A 20,400-nucleotide genomic window follows, 5' to 3' on the forward strand; every position below is an offset into this window, starting at 1 on the left:
CTCAGTATTTTGCCTGTTGTGGACTTAAGATCATGACTGAATGGAATCTAGTCACTGATACGTACTTACAATGAGCAATAGCACATAAAAGGTAAAGGTAAAGGTACCCCTGACCATTAAGTCCAGTCGGGACCGACTCTGGGGTTGCGGCGCTCATCTCACTTTATTGGCCAAGGGAGCCGGCGTACAGCTTCCGGGTCATGTGGCCAGCATAACTAAGCCACTTCCGGCAAACCAGAGCAGCGCACGGAAACGCCGTTTACCTTCCCGCCGGAGTGGTACTTATTTATCTACTTGCACTTGACGTGCTTTCGAACTGCTAGGTTGGCAGGAGCTGGGACTGAGCAATGGGAGCTCATCCCGTTGCGGGATTTGAACCGCCGACCTTCTGATCGGCAAGTCCTAGGCTCTGTGGTTTAACCCACAGCGCCACCTGCGTCCCAATACCACATAGTATGATCTAATTAATGTTGATAGGTCAGAATCTTGATCTAGTCCAGTATTGTCTATTCTGAGTAGCTGCAGCTGCCTTGTGTTTTAGGCAGAGTGAGGTCTTCATAATCACCTGCTTCTCTTTGAGAGAGAGAGAGAATGCATGGGATTTCATGCATTGAAAGCATGTGCTCTGCCACGGTTACCCTGCTGTCTTGAGTTCTAATTGTGACTGATTACAAGTAATGGACCATCTAATGAACATTGTTCAGTTCTAAGCTGTCCAAAATGGGAAAGTGTCAGTTGCTGGAAATAATTCACATACTATACCGCAAAAGACAGCATGAGGATGTGAAAGCTGAATATTTTTCCGCCGGAATTCAGGCAGGTTGCTGACATTTTAGAATCTGAAGAAGAATGTTTGCACTCTAAATATTACTACGAAATCCATAGCTGTGATCCATAGTGCTACTTGACATGCACTCTCTGTACGTTTTAACATTTCTCCTTTGAAGAGCAAACCCACGTCTTATCACAAACTGCTTTAGACGTTCTTCATCATTTCAAGACGAAGCTTGCCATGAGACACAGGGAGTGAGAAAAGCAAGCCTTCATGCAAAACGAGTTGCGTGGGATTTTTTTATCCAGGTCCTATATGTATCTCAGCCGGACCCCATAGTCTCCTTTGACTGGACTTAACCATCCAGGGGTCCTTTTACCTTTTTACCTTTTGTGTATGTATGCAATGTATTTATATCAAAAGATATAGAGGTAGTTTCTAAACACAATAATTTTATCAACACTAAATTAAAACAACATAGAACATGGATCATATTAAAAGGTTGCATCTGCCACTCAGTAGTTGAACTGGTGCTTTGAATTGGTGCAGCTTTCTATCAATAGGTTTGGGATCAAGGCGGAAATAAATGTCTATTCTAGCTGCCAAAATTATTCTCAACTTTTTCATTAATGTCTAATTCATGAATTGATTACATATTGGTAAAACATTATCTTATCAGCTAAAATTTATGGTGGGTCCGATTCATTTTCTTTTCTTTTGTCCTTTCCTTTGATTTTGCTTGCTTCAATACTCTGGAGTTATTTTCTCAGCAGGCAACTTTCTGCAGTACACCTGCTCGCTGCTTTTAGCAGACTGTTGTCTGGCTTGTTTAGACTGCCTGGACAGCCTTTCGGCTCCCCCCCCCCCCCGCTTCCGTGATTTAATTCTGAAATCTCTCTTTCCCTCTCTCTATTATTTTGATAGTATTAGCAGAAACCATTTAGAATTCTGAATAAGATTAATAAAACGCAGTGGATTAGTTTGAGGAGCTTTAACATAGATAATTTGAAAAATGTGTATACATAACAGTTCTACTTCAAAAGTTGACTTTGTAAACTTATTGCAAAGAAGCTGTGTAGGTAATTAAATATTTGCCTTGGGGAATTATCTGCAGTTAATTAAAATCACAAACTTTCAATGCATACCTGCTTTACAGATTATTAAATTTGGATCAGATGTTAACTACCCAGGTTTCTCACATATCCCGCATTGATCGTTTTTGGCAGGTTTAGGACGCTGATTCTTTGGCCCGCTGCCCACCACTGGATAAAATTTCATAAACCACAAGTTTATGAAAGTGACGTTTCTGAGTTTGATATACCTGCAGACATGCACTACCCAGTTTATTCACACTGGAAGCAACTGAGTGATCGGCACACTACTCAGATGTTGTCAGCAGCAGCCAACTGGGGAGAGATTGGCATGATGGGATTGCTGAGATCCCATCATGCACGTCTTCCCCCTGCGATCTGATTAAGTGCTGGAAATATCTAAAAAGACTGCAGAACCAACCAACCAACCTGTACACTCCAAATTTGTTCCTATCACCAGTTCACTGGGCAGCAAGGAGGTGCAATAGGATATTAATGCACCAGGAGAGTTAGACATCCCCATGTGCTCAGTTGGGGTAAGAAGCGTGTGTGAGCTTGTGTGGGGAGGAGGCTGTGTTGACCTTTGGATTCATCAGAAGCTCGGTTTAAAGCTTGTTCAACAGAGAATCCACTTCAGTTTTGTTTATTTTATTTTTATTAGAATCCTCCCAAGATGCCAAAGCTACAGAAGAACATAACCCAATGCCTCATGCAGTCTGTGAACAAGATCAAGCTGACGGTATGCTTTCGATCAAAATATTCCCCAGAATCCTAGTAATTGATCAGATGGGACCATAGAAGTTTTCATAGCTATAAAAGTCAAGTTTTCCCTCACATGGTTATTGATGCCTCGGGGAAACATCCATAAGCTTCAATGAATAGCTGCTGCAACCATTCAATTTGAGTAGCATAATCTCTAATGTAAGCAAAAAAGAAACAGGCCTTCCAGTTAAATTGTTATAACAATATTGATCCAAGGTCATAACGTAACCTCATTGAGTCTTGAGAAGATAATGACTGTAGTTTTCTTTATTTTTTAATAATGCAAGTGTCATTTATTCATTACTGCTTAATAGAATGAATTCTTTACTGGAGAATTTTAGATTTTATTTTATTTTTGATAGCTGATTGGAACTTGGCATCATTCAATATGATTATTATTCTCAATCACAGAAATTCTGAATTTCACTTAGATATGTTCTGATAAGTGGTATGCCTTTCCATTTCTTTTCTGTTTTTATGATTAGTTTTGATTATAAATTGTATGTGCACTTAAGTATCATATTGGTATAATCTTCCAATCTTTATGATGTCAACAGGACACCAGGAGGAATCCACAGAGGTTGAAATGAACACTCAGACAGATTCTCAAGTCTCCTACATGGAAGCAGAAGGTACTTTATGTACTTTAAGAATGTGAGCAAAACAGGAAAAAACATTCCAAAATGATAAAGGCTACATTTTAAAAAACATTTTAACAAGTTTATTGTACATTTTTGCAACAAAAAACCTGTTTCTTCAGTTGTCTGGTACCGAATAAGAACAGGAAATAATTAATACCCTGACGACATCTAAGTGAGAGGCTTGAAAACTGATGTATTCTTCTTGCTACACCTATGAATGTTGTTACAGCTTTGTGCTAGATGATTTGGCCCTTACTCTGCCATTTCTTTATTCTCACATATCATGTTATATGCTAGTTACCTTGAAATTAAATATTTTTCTCCTGGAATATTTCTCAGCCTAACTAAACAATGATCTTGAAGAACTTGCATTAAAAACTCAAGTCATCAGTTTCAATGTGACTTACTTTCACAGTTTATGTTCAATATGTTAGCTTTATTTCACTGAGGGTTCTCTTGAATTCATTAGACTGACAATGTCCATTGAAAAACTGCTGCCTAAGTTAAATGAGAACTACATGGTGGGCATATATATCATTTTCGATAATAATATTTTATTATTTATACCCTGTCCATCTGGCTGGGTTTCCCCAGCCACTCTGGGCGGCTTCCAACAGAATATAAAATGACTTGACCAGTAGTCTCTTTGCGTTTATTATGGTCTGTATTCTCTGTGTTTCGTTCTGTTCAGAGACTTTGATAACCCAGGAGGAGACCATACAAGAAGAGAAACCACAGGCGCCCGAGGTAGATAGAACTAATCAAGAAAACAAAGGGGAAGAAAAAGGTAAGCTGGTAAATTCTACTAAGACAAGTGAGACCCTACAGGAAAATGTTGCTGTGTTGAGTGCTTCTCCATTTCATCAGCCCTCCCCTTGGTTTCCCTCCACCTTCCAAGTCAGCATTCTGTGCTCATTGGACATGCACAGTCCTCATTGGGCTGTTTTAGGTTTTCTCTCTCTCCATTGGCGAAGTGTCAGTTTCTCCATGGCTTTCTATGGCAGCTCTCTCTTCTGTCCCTGGGGACACTGAGAAATAGTGACCTACCCATTCCAATGCCCCCCTCCCATTTAGTTGACAATTCCCTCCACCTCATCCCCAAATCCTTAAACGTTATATGCTATGGCGTTATGGGGTTGTTTTGGTGTCTCTTTCCCCCCTCCACTATTTTAGTATTTCAGTGTAAAGGTAAAGGGACCCATGACCATTAGGTCCAGTCGTGGCCGACTCTGGGGTTGTGGCGCTCATCTCGCTTTATTGGCCGAGGGAGCCGGCATACAGCTTCTGGGTCATGTGGCCAGCATGACTAAGCTGTTTCTGGCGAACCAGAGCAGCACACGGAAACACCGTTTACCTTCCCGCCAGAGCGGTACCTATTTATCTACTTGCACTTTGACGTGCTTTCGAACTGCTAGGTTGGCAGGAGCTGGGATTGAGCAACAGGAGCTCACCCCGTCGCGGGGATTCGAACCGCTGACCTTCTGATCGGCATGTCCTAGGCTCTGTGGTTTAACCCACAGCGCCACCCGCGTCCCACATGATCAATCCTAAATCTAGTAGTGTGCTGTTTTGTGTGTCTTGGTTTTGGGGTTTTGAATACTTGATACAAATTCTACGTGTCCATGCTCCCTTGAAAACTAGGTTGATAAATATGCCTCCCCCCCCCCCCAGCTTTGTGTCTTCTTTTGACTTAGAGGGGTGTGGCAAAAACACAAAACCCAGATAGGATGATTTAGAAAAGGAAATTTCCCAGGTGGCATCAAAATGCCATAGGCAGACATTTGGCTTGGATCCATATTTTGTTCTGATTAGAATTATAGGTTATTCTTTTATAAGTGTCGGAGGACTGTTTATAGAGGCATCTTTTTGCTAATGTGACCCTAGTGACCAAGTATGCAGTGCCATCAACACCTGCACCAGTCCTGGCACCTTCTTGCAGAGCTGACTACAGTGTGACAATAGAAAGGCCCCACAATTCCCAGAAGGGTATTTGATGGTGGGGTCCAGGTTAACAAGTTCCTCCTGGTCAGATCAGTCCACAGCTAGGCCACTCTTTGTGGGGGGGGGGGGAGATACACTCTAAAGACACGCTTGCTGAGTGGCTGTGGCAATGGACATCTTGTCTTGGGGAGGGGACATGTTGTTACAGTCGAGCTAAAAGTGCTGTGCAAGATCAGGTTGTAAAAGGTAAAAAGCAAACACTGTTTTCAAATTTCATGCACCAAGACTCCCAGAAATAGACGTGTTGGTCTGAGGTTAGGTTTGCACTGTGTGAAACTTAACATAAAGTTCAATTTTCACATTTAGCATGTGGCTTCATTGTGCCCAGCTACCCATTTGCAATAGTCGTCTCTGGCATCATAATAGCATTCTCTAATCATGAAGGGCTAATTACAATGAGGCCTTCCTTTGTGAGATGCAGAGATCAGATGTTTTGAAATTAAAACCTAGTTATGGTCTTTGTGGAAAATCCAGGTCAATGATAACTACATCTTCCTAATTATGAACTTCTTTTGTCGGTTCCATTGACACTGATTTAATTGCAAACCTGTTTGTAATATTGACACTTTTTCTGTGGTGGAAGCTTGGGTTAATAGCACTTGCTTTTTCCTTTGCTCATATCCAGCTTCGTGGCATTTTCTTTTAATTTTTTTGCATTGCAAATCCAAGTTGAGACTAATCACACCCTCTTTATTGTGCACAATGCTAATGGCCTCAGCGCTGCGTTTCATTACTGTCAGTGATAATAGAATTGATATAATCCTTCCTGCAAATCCAGGTAAATGGTGTGACTTCTCCTTCGCTTGCAAATCTAGGTTAGAAAACGCAGGCTTATTCTTGTTGCAAATGCCAAAACCATTATGCTAATTTCTTCTGAACAGAAATTATTTACATTTTATTTTATGCCTCATCAAAAGCAAGTTGAACCGAATCTACTTTCACTATTTGTACCTTTCCTTCTAATACTTTACTGTCCCCTACAGCTGGTAAATTCCATTTAGCTCCCAGCGGATACATTATATTTCACCATCTGTTCTACCTAGGATTCAAATATATGTAGTATTAGAAAAGTTAATGTCAGGAAAGGGTGTGTTTTTTAGCTTGGCATTTTTCCTTTCTAAAAATAAGAGACTCCTATCAAGCGGCAGACTGATCCTGTGAGTCTACTTTATCTGCAGTAGCACAAACTCTGCTTTAAACTGCTGCAGGTAAAACAGCACATAATCCTTGGCAAGCGGGCAAAGGCACCTTTCTGAACCTTCATCAAGGAGACCTACCACCCTGTGCACTTAATCGCTGGTCAGTCAGATTCTATGTTTTGAAGCTGAAATTTGGGGGGGCTTGGCTAGTTCCTACATTGACACTGGGGTTGGGATTGGGCAATAAGCAAAGATCTATCAGCGCTCAAGCCCTGCATAGAGGCTTATACGACGGAGCTGTGAAACTTAAATAAATCCCACTTCTGAGGATGCTGAGGGGGTAATTACTGCCTTTAGGGGATTAGGCATAGCTGATTTGTGAAAAATATGCCAGATTGACTTGGATTCAAAGTGTACTAGGCTCAGCGGAGAAGTTTAACTCTCTCAGGTTTGGCTTAATGGAACAAAACACATTTCACGCAAGCTTCTGTACATCTGATTATTGTCATAATGAACACTTAGCTCAAATACTGAATACAGTTTAAAAAACCCAACTAGCTACAAGTCACAGGGAATCTATAAAAGGGTTAATTATTGGCTTCTGAGCATCAGGAATTTCAAGAATATCTTGAGTGCACTTATGTAAACATGTGGAGTTGCCTTGTACATAGGCAGGCCTGGTACATATACCAAGAAAAAAGCACACCAAGAACTCAGGCCAGTGTAGGTTTCAATAGTGGGAGAGGTCCCTACTCACAAGTCAGTAGTCAATAGTAACAAAAACTAATCCATTCAAAAGTATGTATTCTGACAAGAATTACAAACTCAAGTAGAGATTACAAACTCTAACAGAGATTACGAACTCAAACTCATATAGATATGTATAACACAATAATTCGTTACAAAGATTTTTTTCTTTTTCACTCGACAATAATGTTGATCCTTATAATTTATCAGCTTGCAGATGAAGACTCAGTTTCAATCATAGAGCAGAAGTCAGAAGTCAGTTATGGATTAGAAGCCAGGACAGGGCCCTGTTTTGATGTATTCACCTTCATCAGCTAATTTTTAAAGGGTTGTGTAAGTTTGAAGACTTTCGGATAAACATATCCTGTTATTTTCTATGTTTCTCAGGGATAACACCTACGTGTAGGTAGATCAACGTGTATCTTGAGCTTTTCTGTGCGTTTTTTTTTTGTTTTTTGAATGTACCAGGCAGTCCTGGTACATAGGCATATACATGACGCTTTGGCTAGAAGTGGTCCAGCGTGTCAGACAGATATTTCAGCCTTGCTGCTTAAGTTACCTTCCATGGAGTTGCTGGGTATTGAACCTAGGATGGGACCTTCTGGATACAAAACATGGGCTGCACCACTTGCTCTGGCCTTGTTCCCCCAAACCATTCGCCAGAGATCCTGTTTTGACTCCAGACATGGCATGCAGCTAAGCTCCTGTTTGTTGGGAGCAGTCTATAAACGTTGCTACCATGCCCTGTCAGTTCATTCAAATGTGTCCCACACAAAGTGGACCCGTGCAAGTCACTGGATGGTTAAACAATTGCATTGTGCGGTTGCTGAACTCAACCCGAAAACACATGTGAAACAGAAAATAAAACAAATGCTACTCTTTTTACAATTTTCTAAAAAAAATATATTGCATCATAGTGCTTACTTGGAAGCAAGTCTCACTAAGGTCACTTTGACTTACTTGTTTTGTAAACCTCCCAGAGGACTTTGTTGAACGGGTGGTTATTGAAGAGATCAAAATAAATAACTCACTGGCCAAATGTGTTTAGGATTGCAGGCCTAATCTAATGGAGGATGCAGGGGGTGCAGGGAATCTAATAAGGAGATTTACTTCAAGGAGAGTTGAATTAGGACAATTTGCTTGAGAAACATTTCCAAAATTAATTTAGGCTGTGGTGAAACTATTTCCTCCTCTTATTGGCCCAAGGCAGGGGACATGTACTTAGTCAAACCAACAAGATCTTCAAAAAAAAGGCAGCTACTTCCACATTAATTATTGTAAGTAAAATAATACCATTCTCACTAAAGTATCTTCGACAGAAATTTAAGAGCAGCTCCGCATTCACTTCAAGAAAAATGCTTTACACAAAAATCAGAAGCACTGGGATTATATCCAAAATACTTTTCAGCTGTATCCCCTTCACTCATCTTTTCCATCTTCTCTTGGCAAAGCCTCAGGCAATTTAATTGCATCCATCCCTTTAAGTCTGCCACTCATTATGGATGGAAGAGAGGCAATGGCGATGAGAAGGGATTCAAGAAACCATGGAATGAGACATAGCTCTCTTTGGCTTCTACACACTGATGATTCTGCAGCACGGAAAACCTCATTAACTCTCTTGAGTTGCCTCATTTGATCATTGACAAAAGCCTCTCTGAGACTTCCTAAATTTGCGCTTGAAGAGCACGTTCCCAACGTAGTACGATACAGGAAGTCAAGGAACAGGCGGTGAATAATGCTAGGTTGTAGTGCTATAACTGGGTTGACCTGTGATTGGCCTTCAGGATGAGCACAGCCCCTGTATGGCTTGGAAGTGTGAGGAATGTCGACACCATTGTGTGGCATTTGGAGGGATACGCAATGGGAAATCGCCTTGTGTGCAAAAGCTCCCAGGTTGAATCCCTACGATCTCCAGGTGGGACTGGGGAAGAACCCTGTTTGAAACTCTGGAGAGTCACGGCCAGTCAGAGTAGAAAACATGGACCAAAAGTCTGATTCCATATAAGGCAGCTTTAAATGTTCAAAGTCCTCCGTTTAGAAGCATCCTAAGAGGTGCCCCCAGGGCAGATAAACAAATAGCACAAAATTCCTTTGAGTTTTCTCTGAAAGATTAGATGAAAGCTACTGCAAATCAACTCTTTTTACACCCTTAAACAAGCATGTATGTTCGACCCCTGCCCATTGCTCACCGAAGATTGATGACAACCGAAACCCGTGCTGTTTCCTCTTCATTCCCCCAAGGCCAACTACCTGACTGGAAAGTTTTATTAATGATTTGAAAGAGTAGCTTGTTCTAATGAAGTATTTTGCTGTGGATACTGCTTGCCATGTTATTGACTGATGGAATAAAGAAGTACTGCTGTTTCCAGTCTGTTGATGAATAGCAGTAATACTGCATTATTATTTTTTTAAAATGATATTTATTGAGAATTTAAAATTACAGAGAAAGAAAGAAACAAGAAAAAAAAGAAAAAGGAAAAAAGGTAGACAAAAATAGAAATTGAACAATACAAGTAAATAAAAACAAAAGTCAAAGAGAAAACAAAACACACAATACATCAAAATAAAAAATAAATAAAAATAAACAAAAAATTTAAAAACAAATCCAATATTTCCAAATCTTTATCTTTCATTAACTTGTTTCATCGACCTCCTCACACCTCCCTTTTTTGTATTCTAGTTATTAATTATCTCAGCAAATCCTTTCCATCTTTCACAATATTCTGTCATTAAATTGCCTTAATCTGTTTTAACCTTATCTTACCATAAAAAACCCTAAAGCTTAGAACTTAAGTCTTATTTATACCTAATTCTTTTTAGCATAACATATTTATACATAATTCTTTTTAACATTTCTACCAAAGCCAAATAATTTCATTCCAACATTTTTCTAATACTCATTAATTTTACAATGATTTTCTAAATGAATTTTTAAAACTTTCTTCCAATCTTCATCCATCGTCTCTTCTTCCTGGTCTTGGGTTTTGTCAGTCCTTTCTATCCCATCCATCTGGTCCATCAACCTAGTGACCTTCTATCTGAGGCTCTTAAGTCTTTTCCATGTCCCTTCCGCAGGTTTTCTTCATGTTTATACCTGTACTTTACTTTGTCTCGAGGAGACTCCAACTTGAGAATATCTTTATCCCTTCTCGACAAGTCAGCCCATTCTCCATAGTCGACACTGAAATCCATATGATATTTAAAGGCATGTTTCAAAGTCCCTCCAATGTTAAAGGCCCTCAGACCTCCAAACTCCCCCTGGCCCAAAGCCAGATTCAAAGAGCCAAAACATCCCTGCATAGGGGGATCTGTCCAGCTTCCCATCTCCAAAGCAAACAGAACTCCATCTCTCCAAATCTGACTTTCTCCAGGTTCAATCATCGAAAACAACAACTTATGTTCCTGCAGGGCCGCAGCTCTCTCCATTTCTGCTACTTGAGGTTCAGCAACAACCTCCTCCTTTATCTTCTTCACCACTTGATCTGTACCTTCCTGAATTAATTCCTGAGTGGGTTCTATATAGGCATTCACTGTTTGTCCAAAATTTCCAACTGCAACAGTCATCAAATCCATCTTTTCATGTAGCTGTTCTAGTAAAGTGCTTGTCTTGCAAAAAGCAAGCACTAAAGCTTCTTCTGGGCACATTCTTGTTCAAGGTCGAAGTCTGGTCCCACGATCTTTAATCTCTACAGCTGCAAAGTTCCCCAGATCGACTCTAACAACAGTTTCACAAGCTCCCTCTAGGGGAAACAATTTCTATTTGTATCCGTCTTTTTGAAAGCAGATCTAGCAACAAAGTTCCTTTCCTTTTTCAGATATTTTGTTCCTTTTAAGTGCAAAAGGGAACATTGGAATCAATATGTTTCTCTTTTTTTAACTATCTGTCAAAAACATTTTGTCCACAGTCAATGAACTTTCCCAAAGCGTCTGTCCTGACACCCCGCTCCCAGGTTCAAGACGGTGGAAATTTATCTTTCTTTACTCTCTCTTCTGCAGGTTTAAACAGTCTAAAAAGATTCCCCTCTCTTCTCCTGCTTCCAAGGGGGGTTTAGTAATTTTAACTGATGGAAATTTAGTCCTTTACCAACGACTTTCCAGACTCTAGCTTGTAATGTCTTTGCTTCAATCTATTTACAAAAGTGGAAGGCGGACTTCCTGTTTTGACCTTCCCGCTTCGGTGCCAAATCAAGAAATTTCATAGTCCAATTTTCCGTTCTACTCACGGGCAGTAGTTTAAAATCCAATTGTCCACAGGAAAAAGTCAGCGCTCTCCGGCAACAGCAATGTGGCTTCACTCCGTGAAAAGAGCAGTCGATTCGAAGCACCGCGCCATTCACCCCACGTCGCTCCGGATCCCCAAAACCGAGTTTCCCCGCGAGTAGGGGAGGCGCAAAAGGTGCCAGCCGAATCCCACGTCCACAGGCTTCTCCCGCCTGTGGTTTTTGATGGGTCTCCGCCTCGCCGTGGCGGTCCAGATCCGAATTCTCACGAAGCGGATTCCTCCCGATCAGAGGAAATCCGCCATTGCCAGAGGTGCTAACCCGGAAGTTCCAGCAGTAATACTGCATTATAGGTCCATAATTTATTTCCTATTTAACCAACATTAACTAATATGGTGGCCTGAAGTGAGAGAAAGAAATATTTCTACAAGTGATCTGATAATAATTCACAAAAATCTATTCTAGTCTCCTAAAAAACTGATTTTCCCCCAGGAAACCATGGAATATTCCAAAATCCTTTTATTCACCAAAGAAGGAGAGCGGGGTAAATTTTTATCCACATTTTTATCCACACAGCATAAGCTGCTGTATGGCCTGGAGAGTACTTGTATGGAGACAATGTTCCCCTTCTTACAAAATCTATATTCAAGGTGGTTTGATTCTGCCTACCTTTTTTACAAATTATAACAAAGCCTATCGTTTGAGAATTTTAGCCTCCTTCTCAGGGAATCCTGGGAAAGGAGCAGAGTCACAGAATGAAACACTGTTTTTTCCACAGGTCTTACCCCCCAACTTCCTTCCAAGGTTTTCACGTAACTCTTTACCGGCACATTCTTCCAGTCTTAGCAGTTTGCTCTTGCTGCGAGTGACAGAAAAGCGGACACATAATGAAGGTATACTAGATGCATTTTGAACAGAGGTGGGAAAGTGGGCAAACATTCTGCACTGAAGAACAGCCAGAACAAGACATGCATTTATTCATCAGCGACCTCTGGGGGGCCATAGGCCTGTGATCAAAAAGAGGACCTTCCCTCCTGCCCATTTGTTGTTGGACTGCAACTCCCATGAGACCCGGCCATTGATCAGGGATGATCAATGTGTGGATAAGCAGCAACTGGAGGGCCAAAGGGAGGGTTTCAATGTTGCACTAAGGTGATCATTTCATCAGGGCAAATATTTTTGTTTGGCAGAGGAAATGACCCCCCCTCCCTGTCAGCTCATCCTACACTCGAATAGGATCCTGGTAGAGACACATGCCCAACTGGCATGTTCTCTCCCTCCTGGTCGATCATTCAGGAGCTTTGAAAGCTTTCTTCAGCCTGAACACCACAGCGACCGATGCCAACAGACACCGGCACACTTAGGGATCCGCAGAGTCTTTGCAGCTTGCGTAACAGAACTCAGCATTTTGGCTAATCTATATAAACACACACGGAGCACTGCAACATGGCTCCCTCTCTCTCTAGCATCAGACAGCAAAGAGAAAAAGAACAAAGGACAATAGTCCCACTTCACGGAACACAGTAACACAAACATCCTGTCTCCGTCACTTCCCACTTAGTGGAGTCAAAACATACATCGTCATGTGATAGACAACAATCCCATGACTGCAGTCATGGAGCAGGAATTCTAACACTCCCAACCCTAAGTGCACTTTTCTGGGGGTTCTCTTGACACACCCAACCCAATTTTAGGGGCCACACAGTGGGAGGAAAGGGGAAAGCCCTGTACAAACAGAAGTCCTTGTGCATGGCTTCAACTCATGGGATTTATCAGTTGAATCCCACTCAAAGGTTCCCCAACCCTGCCTTGGGGGAAGGATATTTCCTATCCCTGCCACTTGAGATCATTTGAGATATGTCTACTACTTCTGTGGTACCTTTCCTAGAAAGGCAAGGTTGTGATCTCTTTATATGTAAGCACTTCCAGCTTCAGCAGGTACTATCTTGAAACTCCAAGGCACTGCCCTTTGGCAGCAGACTTAGGAAACCTGTCAATCCTAAGCAACAGTCACCATGCGTCATGGATGGTGGTACATTCTGAATTTGTTTTGCTCTGCCTCGTTTTAATCATAATCAACAGCCTCAAATTTAGGGAGATCATATTTCATTGTGAACATGCGTATACACATAAGTTTCCCTGACAGTTTCATATTGCACCATAGTCTATGCAGTGACTGGAGAATGTATCTCACTGTCATTTTACTGTCAACTTATTCTTTGCTAGATTTGAAAGTGTGAGCATAGAAAAGACTAATAGAATACAACAGGGCAGAATATACACTTTGATCAGCTTGGTTTAAAGCCTTTTGAGCTTAATCCTTTGCAGAATTTGTCACCTTTTGATAAAAAGCAACCTCAGCTATTGTAACAGTGTTGTCTTTCCTTTTTTGCAGTTCTGCAAGGCTTTGTGTTTTTTCTACTCCTGTGGTTTTCTTAAAAGTACATATAACTTTCCAAACAGATTGATGGCACAAATGCCACAGATATTGGGGAGAAAGGTGGAAAGGTGTGTTGAGTCTCCTACTCAATTTTTCTCAAAATTAATGCAGATTTTCCTTTTTAAAACTCTATTGATTGACCCACTATAACAGGATGTTGTGACTGTGGAAGGAATCTAGCATGTGCTTCTTAAAGGTAAAGGTAAAGGGACCCCTGACCATTAGGGCCAGTCGTGACCGACTCTGGGGTTGTGGCGCTCATCTCGCTTTATTGGCCAAGGGAGCCGGCGTACAGCTTCCGGGTCATGTGGCCAGCATGACTAAGCCGCTTCTGGCGAACCAGAGCAGCGCACAGAAACGCTGTTTACCTTCCCGCCGGAGTGGTACCTATTTATCTACTTGCACTTTGACGTGCTTTTGAACTGCTAGGTTGGCAGGAGCAGGGACCGAGCAACGGGAGCTCACGCCGTCGCGGGGATTCAAACCGCCGACCTTCTGATCGGCAAGTCCTAGACTCTGTTGTTTAACCCACAGCGCCACCCGCGTCCCACCCTTCTTACCTCACCCCAATTCCAAAAGTTTGGTGTCTGCCTTTTCTTTTCTTTTTCTCTCCCCCTTTCAATAAATTTTTAAGCCGTTACTCATATTTGCAGCATGCCGGGGTGCTTCACAACCATACTGTACAATTCCAATAAAATCAACACAGTAAAATAAAATTAATTAAATTGCAATCCACAGTAGACCAGCCAGATGCCACCCAGACTCAGTACTAACTACCTTCAATAATCTCCAAAATTGCTTAGAACGTATGAAGTATTTATGACACATGTAACTCAAACCGAATAACTTTTCACCAGAGATTCTATCAAAAGTGGAAGAGTCTAAGAGGATTTCTGTGCTATATATTTCCTAAAGAAACACCTGTGCTACCATGAGAAGGTGCAGGAGGAGATGACATAGTCCTTATTTCTCCTCCTCACCTCTTTTGCGAGGGTTGAAATATTTGGCTCATTAGACAAGAGAGGATAAAGTTGGCTTCTACAGATGAGGCTGATATTTACAAGATGCGTCGGTTCTGCCGATTACATTGATTCTTGGTGCTGCTTTCTGGAGAGACTAAAAAAACGGGTAGAGGAGCCTGCCTTTCTGTTTGCAATGCTCCTGTCAAATTTTATACAGTTTTGCAGGGGGAACCTTTCACTAATAGTGGTGTGTCAGGATGCAGAGAGACCTTTGTAATACCATATCAGCAAAAATGAGATTCTATCAATATCTGAATCGATGACACAAAACCGCTGTTTCATCACAGCAGAAGGAACTATTTATTGGTTTTGGACAGCTGCTCAGCAGGAGATACCACCAACTGGATTGTACTTTTGCAGGACGGTCTGGTTATTGCATCTGTTTTAGACATAAGTTATCAGCCTGCAGGAAAGAATAATGCAGTCCATCTTTCTGAAACAGGAGGCAAGCCAGTTCCTGTTCATTTTCTTGTAGGCATTATGTACGCGCAGAAGCTGAGATTGCATGTAACGAGCAGGTGGTACAGGTTCAGTTCTGAATTTTAATTGTTTCCATTTCTTTCACCGGGAGGATTTTGCCTTTTATGTGCTAATAAAAATAGAAACAATTAAGGAATGTGAAGCTTTCCCATTTTGTCACAATCATTTAAGGACATCTGCTTTGATAGCAAAAAACAGAAAGGAACAAACAGAAACATTAGACGTAAAAATACTTTATCAATGACAGAGGAGTAGACTTCATTATATTTGACTCCTTTCTTCACAAACAGAACAAAACACAGTAGCTATTTGTCCCACTTAATATTGTCCTGTTCTTTAATTGAGAATTGTTTTGACAATCTGACATTCAATTTTAAGTATTCGGTCCAAGACAATGTTTATGTCAATTGTCAATCAGACATTTGATTAATTTTTCTAAGCCAGCAAAAAAGAAAGGAGCTTAAAGCTGCATAAATTAATGTTTGTTAGTATTGTTCTGTGAGATTAGGTAATGCTTTGCACTTGGGTACTGCATTGTTTAAACAGTTGGAAGATGACAATAACATCCCGCTGAAAGTACAAAGACAGGGAAGAGAAAAGAATGCATGTTTCAGATTGTGAAGAAGAGTAGCCATCTTTGTTTTTACAACACTGCTATCAGAAACTAAGCCGTAGCTCATGCCACTGTATCTCTTGGATTAACAAAAATATTGCTAAAGTACCAGTGCAAAATAGTAATATTATGGTAGCACTTTATTTGACTTGCTTTATATTGAAAAGTTAGTACAAACCAAGAAGGTATCAATCAACATGGTTTGTCATCCTCTTCACATTATCTGCAATAAATAAAACAAGACGGCTTCTGTTCTAGGACTTATGGTCTAAAAGTTAATGGCATAAAATTAAAAATGGAAGAGGAAGACAAGCAAACTCAGGTATTGGTTCTCAAAGTTACAAAATTCTTAATAGGACCAGAGGAATTAGTTCTAGTAGAGAAGCCCAAGCACCTTGCTTGTGGTGTCTTACTAATTCCAACAAAGTGTCCCCGCTTCCCAATTTTCTCTTAGCTGTGGCCTGATGGAATAGCTTCTGCCAGGTGACAGTTGAAGGAGGGAGGAGCCAGTGGAGTGTTGCTGCTTCCCACCTCTTCCTCTGCTAGAAGAATGTCACCTCTGGTAGGTGACGTTGTTCAAGGATAAAGCAACTCTAGCTTTCTATAGTAGACTGGTTGGTGTTTTGGATCTTGCTGCAATAGAAATTCCAAACAAATATAACAAAGTAGCTGCATGAGGCCACGTCAATTCTTTATTTAATGGGGATAAATATAGAGGGACATTGGATACCCAGCATGCTGCATCACCCTGTTTCCATGGTTATTATCATTTGGAGAATTGTCCTCTTTGGTATGCAGGATGGATGAAAAGTCAGTTTCCTGGAAACCCAAAATGAGGTTTGAACAGTAGTGCTTTGCGGGTCTGGGTAGTGCTGTTCATCTGAACTCCTGGCACTGCCATCACTATGGCATACCAGAAGGCAAGGAGGAGAGGAGGGGCATTGGCAAAGTTGGTGTTGTGCAAATACATCAGCAGGAACACCAAACTGGCTCTGCTGGTGTGTTTGCCCCTTGCCACCATCTCACCCCTCACCCTCCTGGTGCACCACAGTGATAGAGGTCAGGCAAGTAGTGATGGCCTGCCAATCACTACTGGGCTTTAATGACCGCAGATAGTTGACAAAGTATTATTTGTCCATGGCGGCAGGAGTTGTCTCAGAATAACAGCCTTTAGATAAAAATCATTTGATTATGATGATTTGTCAATAATAATAGTGAACATATACAGAATCTGTGATATACAGGTCACAGAATTACCCAGAAATTCCTAATGAGGAGGAGTGGAGTTGCTTCAAGTCAGTGACTAGTGTTCTCACCCTTGTGAGATATCTTTGTCACTTTTCAATAAAAATCTGGGGAGGGGTTCTGAGCATCACCAGTTTGTTTTTTTTAATTTTCTTTGAAGTATGTATCTTGTGGTGCCCACAACAGTTTCTCAGATTTTCAAATGTGCTAAGAATGTTGGAGACCCCTGATTTACACTGTGTTTACAACCAATTTTTGCAAAGTTCCAGTATTCCCAGGTAAGGTCTGAGGGCAAACGAGGCCACCACCTTACTGCAGTTAAGTGAGTTTGAATCTGGACAGTGCATGGATAAGTGACCATTATTTCTGGGTAATGAGTCCGTATTCTACTCACTTTGCTTCACAGCTCTTTGATACTTCACCTTGCCTCTTCGACATGTTAGTCTGTTCCCTCATGTTCTCCCAATTTTCATCTTGTTTGCACAGTCCACAAGATGTGTAAAGCATCTGTTGAGGTGACACCAAGCAGAAACAATAGGAGATTGTTATAGGATTCGGCAATCAATCAAAAAGAGGACACTGTTGTATGAAAAGAAGATACGAGATGAGCAACTCTGTACCAAAATAAATCTTCTCCCTGACAGGAGGAACTTATCAGCAAAGGAGTCATTGATAATAATGTGACATAACCTCACCCATCTCTTCAGAATATTACCCCCTTTTGAACTTGACGCTATTCAGACTGTCACTCACATTCCTACAATTCTTCTAAGACTCTCAGTTCTCTTAACACAGTGGGCAGCTGATCATCCAATCATGCAGACTCCACCATCTGGAACAGTTTCTCTGCACTTAGCTGGCTCATAAAAATCTTCTTTTGAGCAAGAAGAGGATTATGTGCCAGTCACTAGGGGCTTGCACCAAGGGATGGGAGCCAAAATGTGTCTATTTCTAATGTGGCCAATGTTACCATATGGATTCCCTGAGTAGCCATCTCCCTTACATTCATTTCGAGCAGTTACTTGGAGTGGACCCAGTGGCAGTGTTAGGATTCCATTTCAGGAGTGAATTAACAATAGTGTTAATTCACCTTCAGTATTGGTGGTAGCTTCTTCCAAGCTGAGTTGCGTTTGGTCGTATTTTGAAAAGCACTCTCTTGTTTTGCTGCTTCTATACATGGTCTGGACAAGCAGCAGTACCAATAGGGTGACTGCAGAAAAAATGAAGAGAACAATTCAGTTAACAAAATACTTCTGGTTTTGCCTATAGTGTTAAGGTCTTTCCATGTTCACTCAAGCTTCAAAATGCCAGGAGATTACAGCTGTTCAGAGCCATGCCCCTAACAGATGTGTTATTTAAGCAGCATTGATGTGGTATGGTACCCTATGCTGTAGATAGTTCCACCTTCACCACTACATTGGAGTTGGATGTTTCTTAGTGGTGGAACAGTGGATCTAAGTCCTTTCAACCTCAAATGCAGCATGGATCATCCTCAAATCTACCTCTCCTACACAGCCAAGTTTCAAAGCAGAATGTGATTCAGCTGATTCACCCTTAACTTACAGCAGGCATCCCCAACCTTCGGCCCTCCAGATGTTTTGGACTACAGTTCCCATCATCCCTGACCACTGGTCCTGTTAGCTAGGGATCATTGGAGTTGTAGGTCAAAACATCTGGAGGGCTGCAGGTTGGGGATGCCTGACTTACAGCCAGGAGTGTGGCCCTAAAACACTGACATAAATGAAAACTGAAAAGCTGTTTTCCAGCTACCCAGATCCCTGTACAAGTCGTTGCAGAGAATGGACAAGGAAGACCAGATTCTTCCACAGCATCCTAAAGGCATTAGTCGAATTGGCTGTAAATCAAGCGACATGCAAAAATGTCAGAGCAGGTTTCGTTGTACTGTAAAACCAACACTGTTTGGGTTGTACTTCACCCTTGCCACCTTCAAGGCATAAACCCTCTTTTCCTGCACAGTGATAGTGGAAATAGAACTCCATTGTTAAACCTTTTTTTAATGTCTAACACAAATGTCAGATTTTACTTCCATTGCCCTCATTAGACTTCCTGAGATGTAATCGATTCCCTTTCTTCAGTCTTTCCTCACCTTTAGATTCAAAATAACATGGTATGCTGTGCACTCTTTGGCATTATTAATATCTGCAGCATTTGGAGTGGAGTCAATTTGTAAACTACCCTGTCATCCATTTTGTTTTCTTGTGCAGCCATGGAAATGTGGTGTATACCTTAGAATGGGCCCTTCCTCCCATGATACTTAAATTCTTACTGGATCACCCCAGCTAGAAAATGGAGGTGTACACTTGGCACAGTACACTCCATGTAAGCAGCAATATAAATATTAGTTCATCTTTTTCAAGGTTCCAGGTGTTCCAGGCCTCAAGGTTTGTGTTTCCTTTTGGAAATGAGGCACATTGGGGATTGTAGTGTCTTTATCCATGCATATTTACAACCTGAGCCACAATGGAAAGATTCACACCATTAACACCCCAAAGTGTCTTGTTTCTCCCATAGCTGCAGCCTTAGATTCATGCAGAAATCAGCCATGGCTTTTCTCTGCCTTTCTAACCTGCAGCTTCTTCCTCTGGGCTACATCACAGCCAACTCCGCCCTCAAAACACCTGCTCTGTCCTACTATGTAAAAGAGGGAGTAGGAGGCCCCACCCATTGTCATCTGGTACAGTGCCCCCTTTCCTTACACTGATTTATATTTGAAACTTTTATCGCACTGCCAGGGCATAGAGAGACACCTTAGAAGTCACAGTGTCATCAGTATCACTCAGTAGCCACTTCACCTTCTCTGCCCCGGTTAGATTTGTTTTCTTTGTCAAAAGGGGTTTTATGAATAGATTTCTTGGGTCTGTATATAGTGGGCATTGTAGTAAAGGTAAAGGGACCCCTGACCATTAGAAGAGTTTGGATTTGATATCCTGCTTTATCACTACCCGAAGGAGTCTCAAAGCGGCTAACATTCTCTTTTTCCCTTCCTCCCCCACAACAAACACTCTGTGAGGTGAGTGGGGCTGAGAGACTTCAAAGTGTGAATAGCCCAAGGTCACCCAGCAGCTGCATGTGGAGGAGCGGAGACGCGAACCCGGTTCCCCAGATTACGAGACTACCGCTCTTAACCACTACACCACACTGGCTCTCCAGTCATTAGGTCCAGTTGTGGCCGACTCTGGGATTGGGGCGCTCATCTCGCTTTATTG

The 20,400-nt window shown here is 41.5% G+C and overlaps 2 protein-coding genes across 9 annotated transcripts in view; one reads left to right on the forward strand and one right to left on the reverse strand.

Moving 5' to 3' along the window:
- MACROD2 (mono-ADP ribosylhydrolase 2) overlaps positions 1–20,400 on the forward strand; it is a 978,088-nt gene that overhangs the window by 907,961 nt on the left and 49,727 nt on the right. For all 4 annotated transcript variants that reach the window (XM_080999221.1, XM_080999220.1, XM_080999219.1 and 1 more), the window contains 3 exons: positions 2,525–2,602; positions 3,183–3,257; positions 3,958–4,053. In XM_080999221.1, the coding sequence (XP_080855347.1) occupies positions 2,525–2,602; positions 3,183–3,257; positions 3,958–4,053 (249 nt within the window). The remainder of the gene's footprint in view (positions 1–2,524; positions 2,603–3,182; positions 3,258–3,957; positions 4,054–20,400) is intronic.
- Positions 14,750–20,400, reverse strand: part of LOC308473633 (uncharacterized protein) — a 73,577-nt gene continuing 67,926 nt past the window's right edge. For 2 of the 5 annotated variants that reach the window (XM_080999431.1, XM_080999432.1), the window contains 3 exons: positions 18,264–18,383; positions 17,568–17,680; positions 15,438–16,747 (listed from right to left, as the gene is read on the reverse strand). In XM_080999431.1, the coding sequence (XP_080855557.1) occupies positions 16,672–16,747; positions 17,568–17,680; positions 18,264–18,383 (309 nt within the window). In that variant the 3' untranslated portion in view covers positions 15,438–16,671. The other 3 variants (XR_013984112.1, XM_080999433.1, XR_013984113.1) reach the window with 3 other exon arrangements.

This window comes from Podarcis pityusensis (assembly GCF_964106645.2).
Source record: "Podarcis pityusensis genome assembly, chromosome: 3".
NCBI classification, from domain to species: domain Eukaryota; kingdom Metazoa; phylum Chordata; class Lepidosauria; order Squamata; family Lacertidae; genus Podarcis; species Podarcis pityusensis.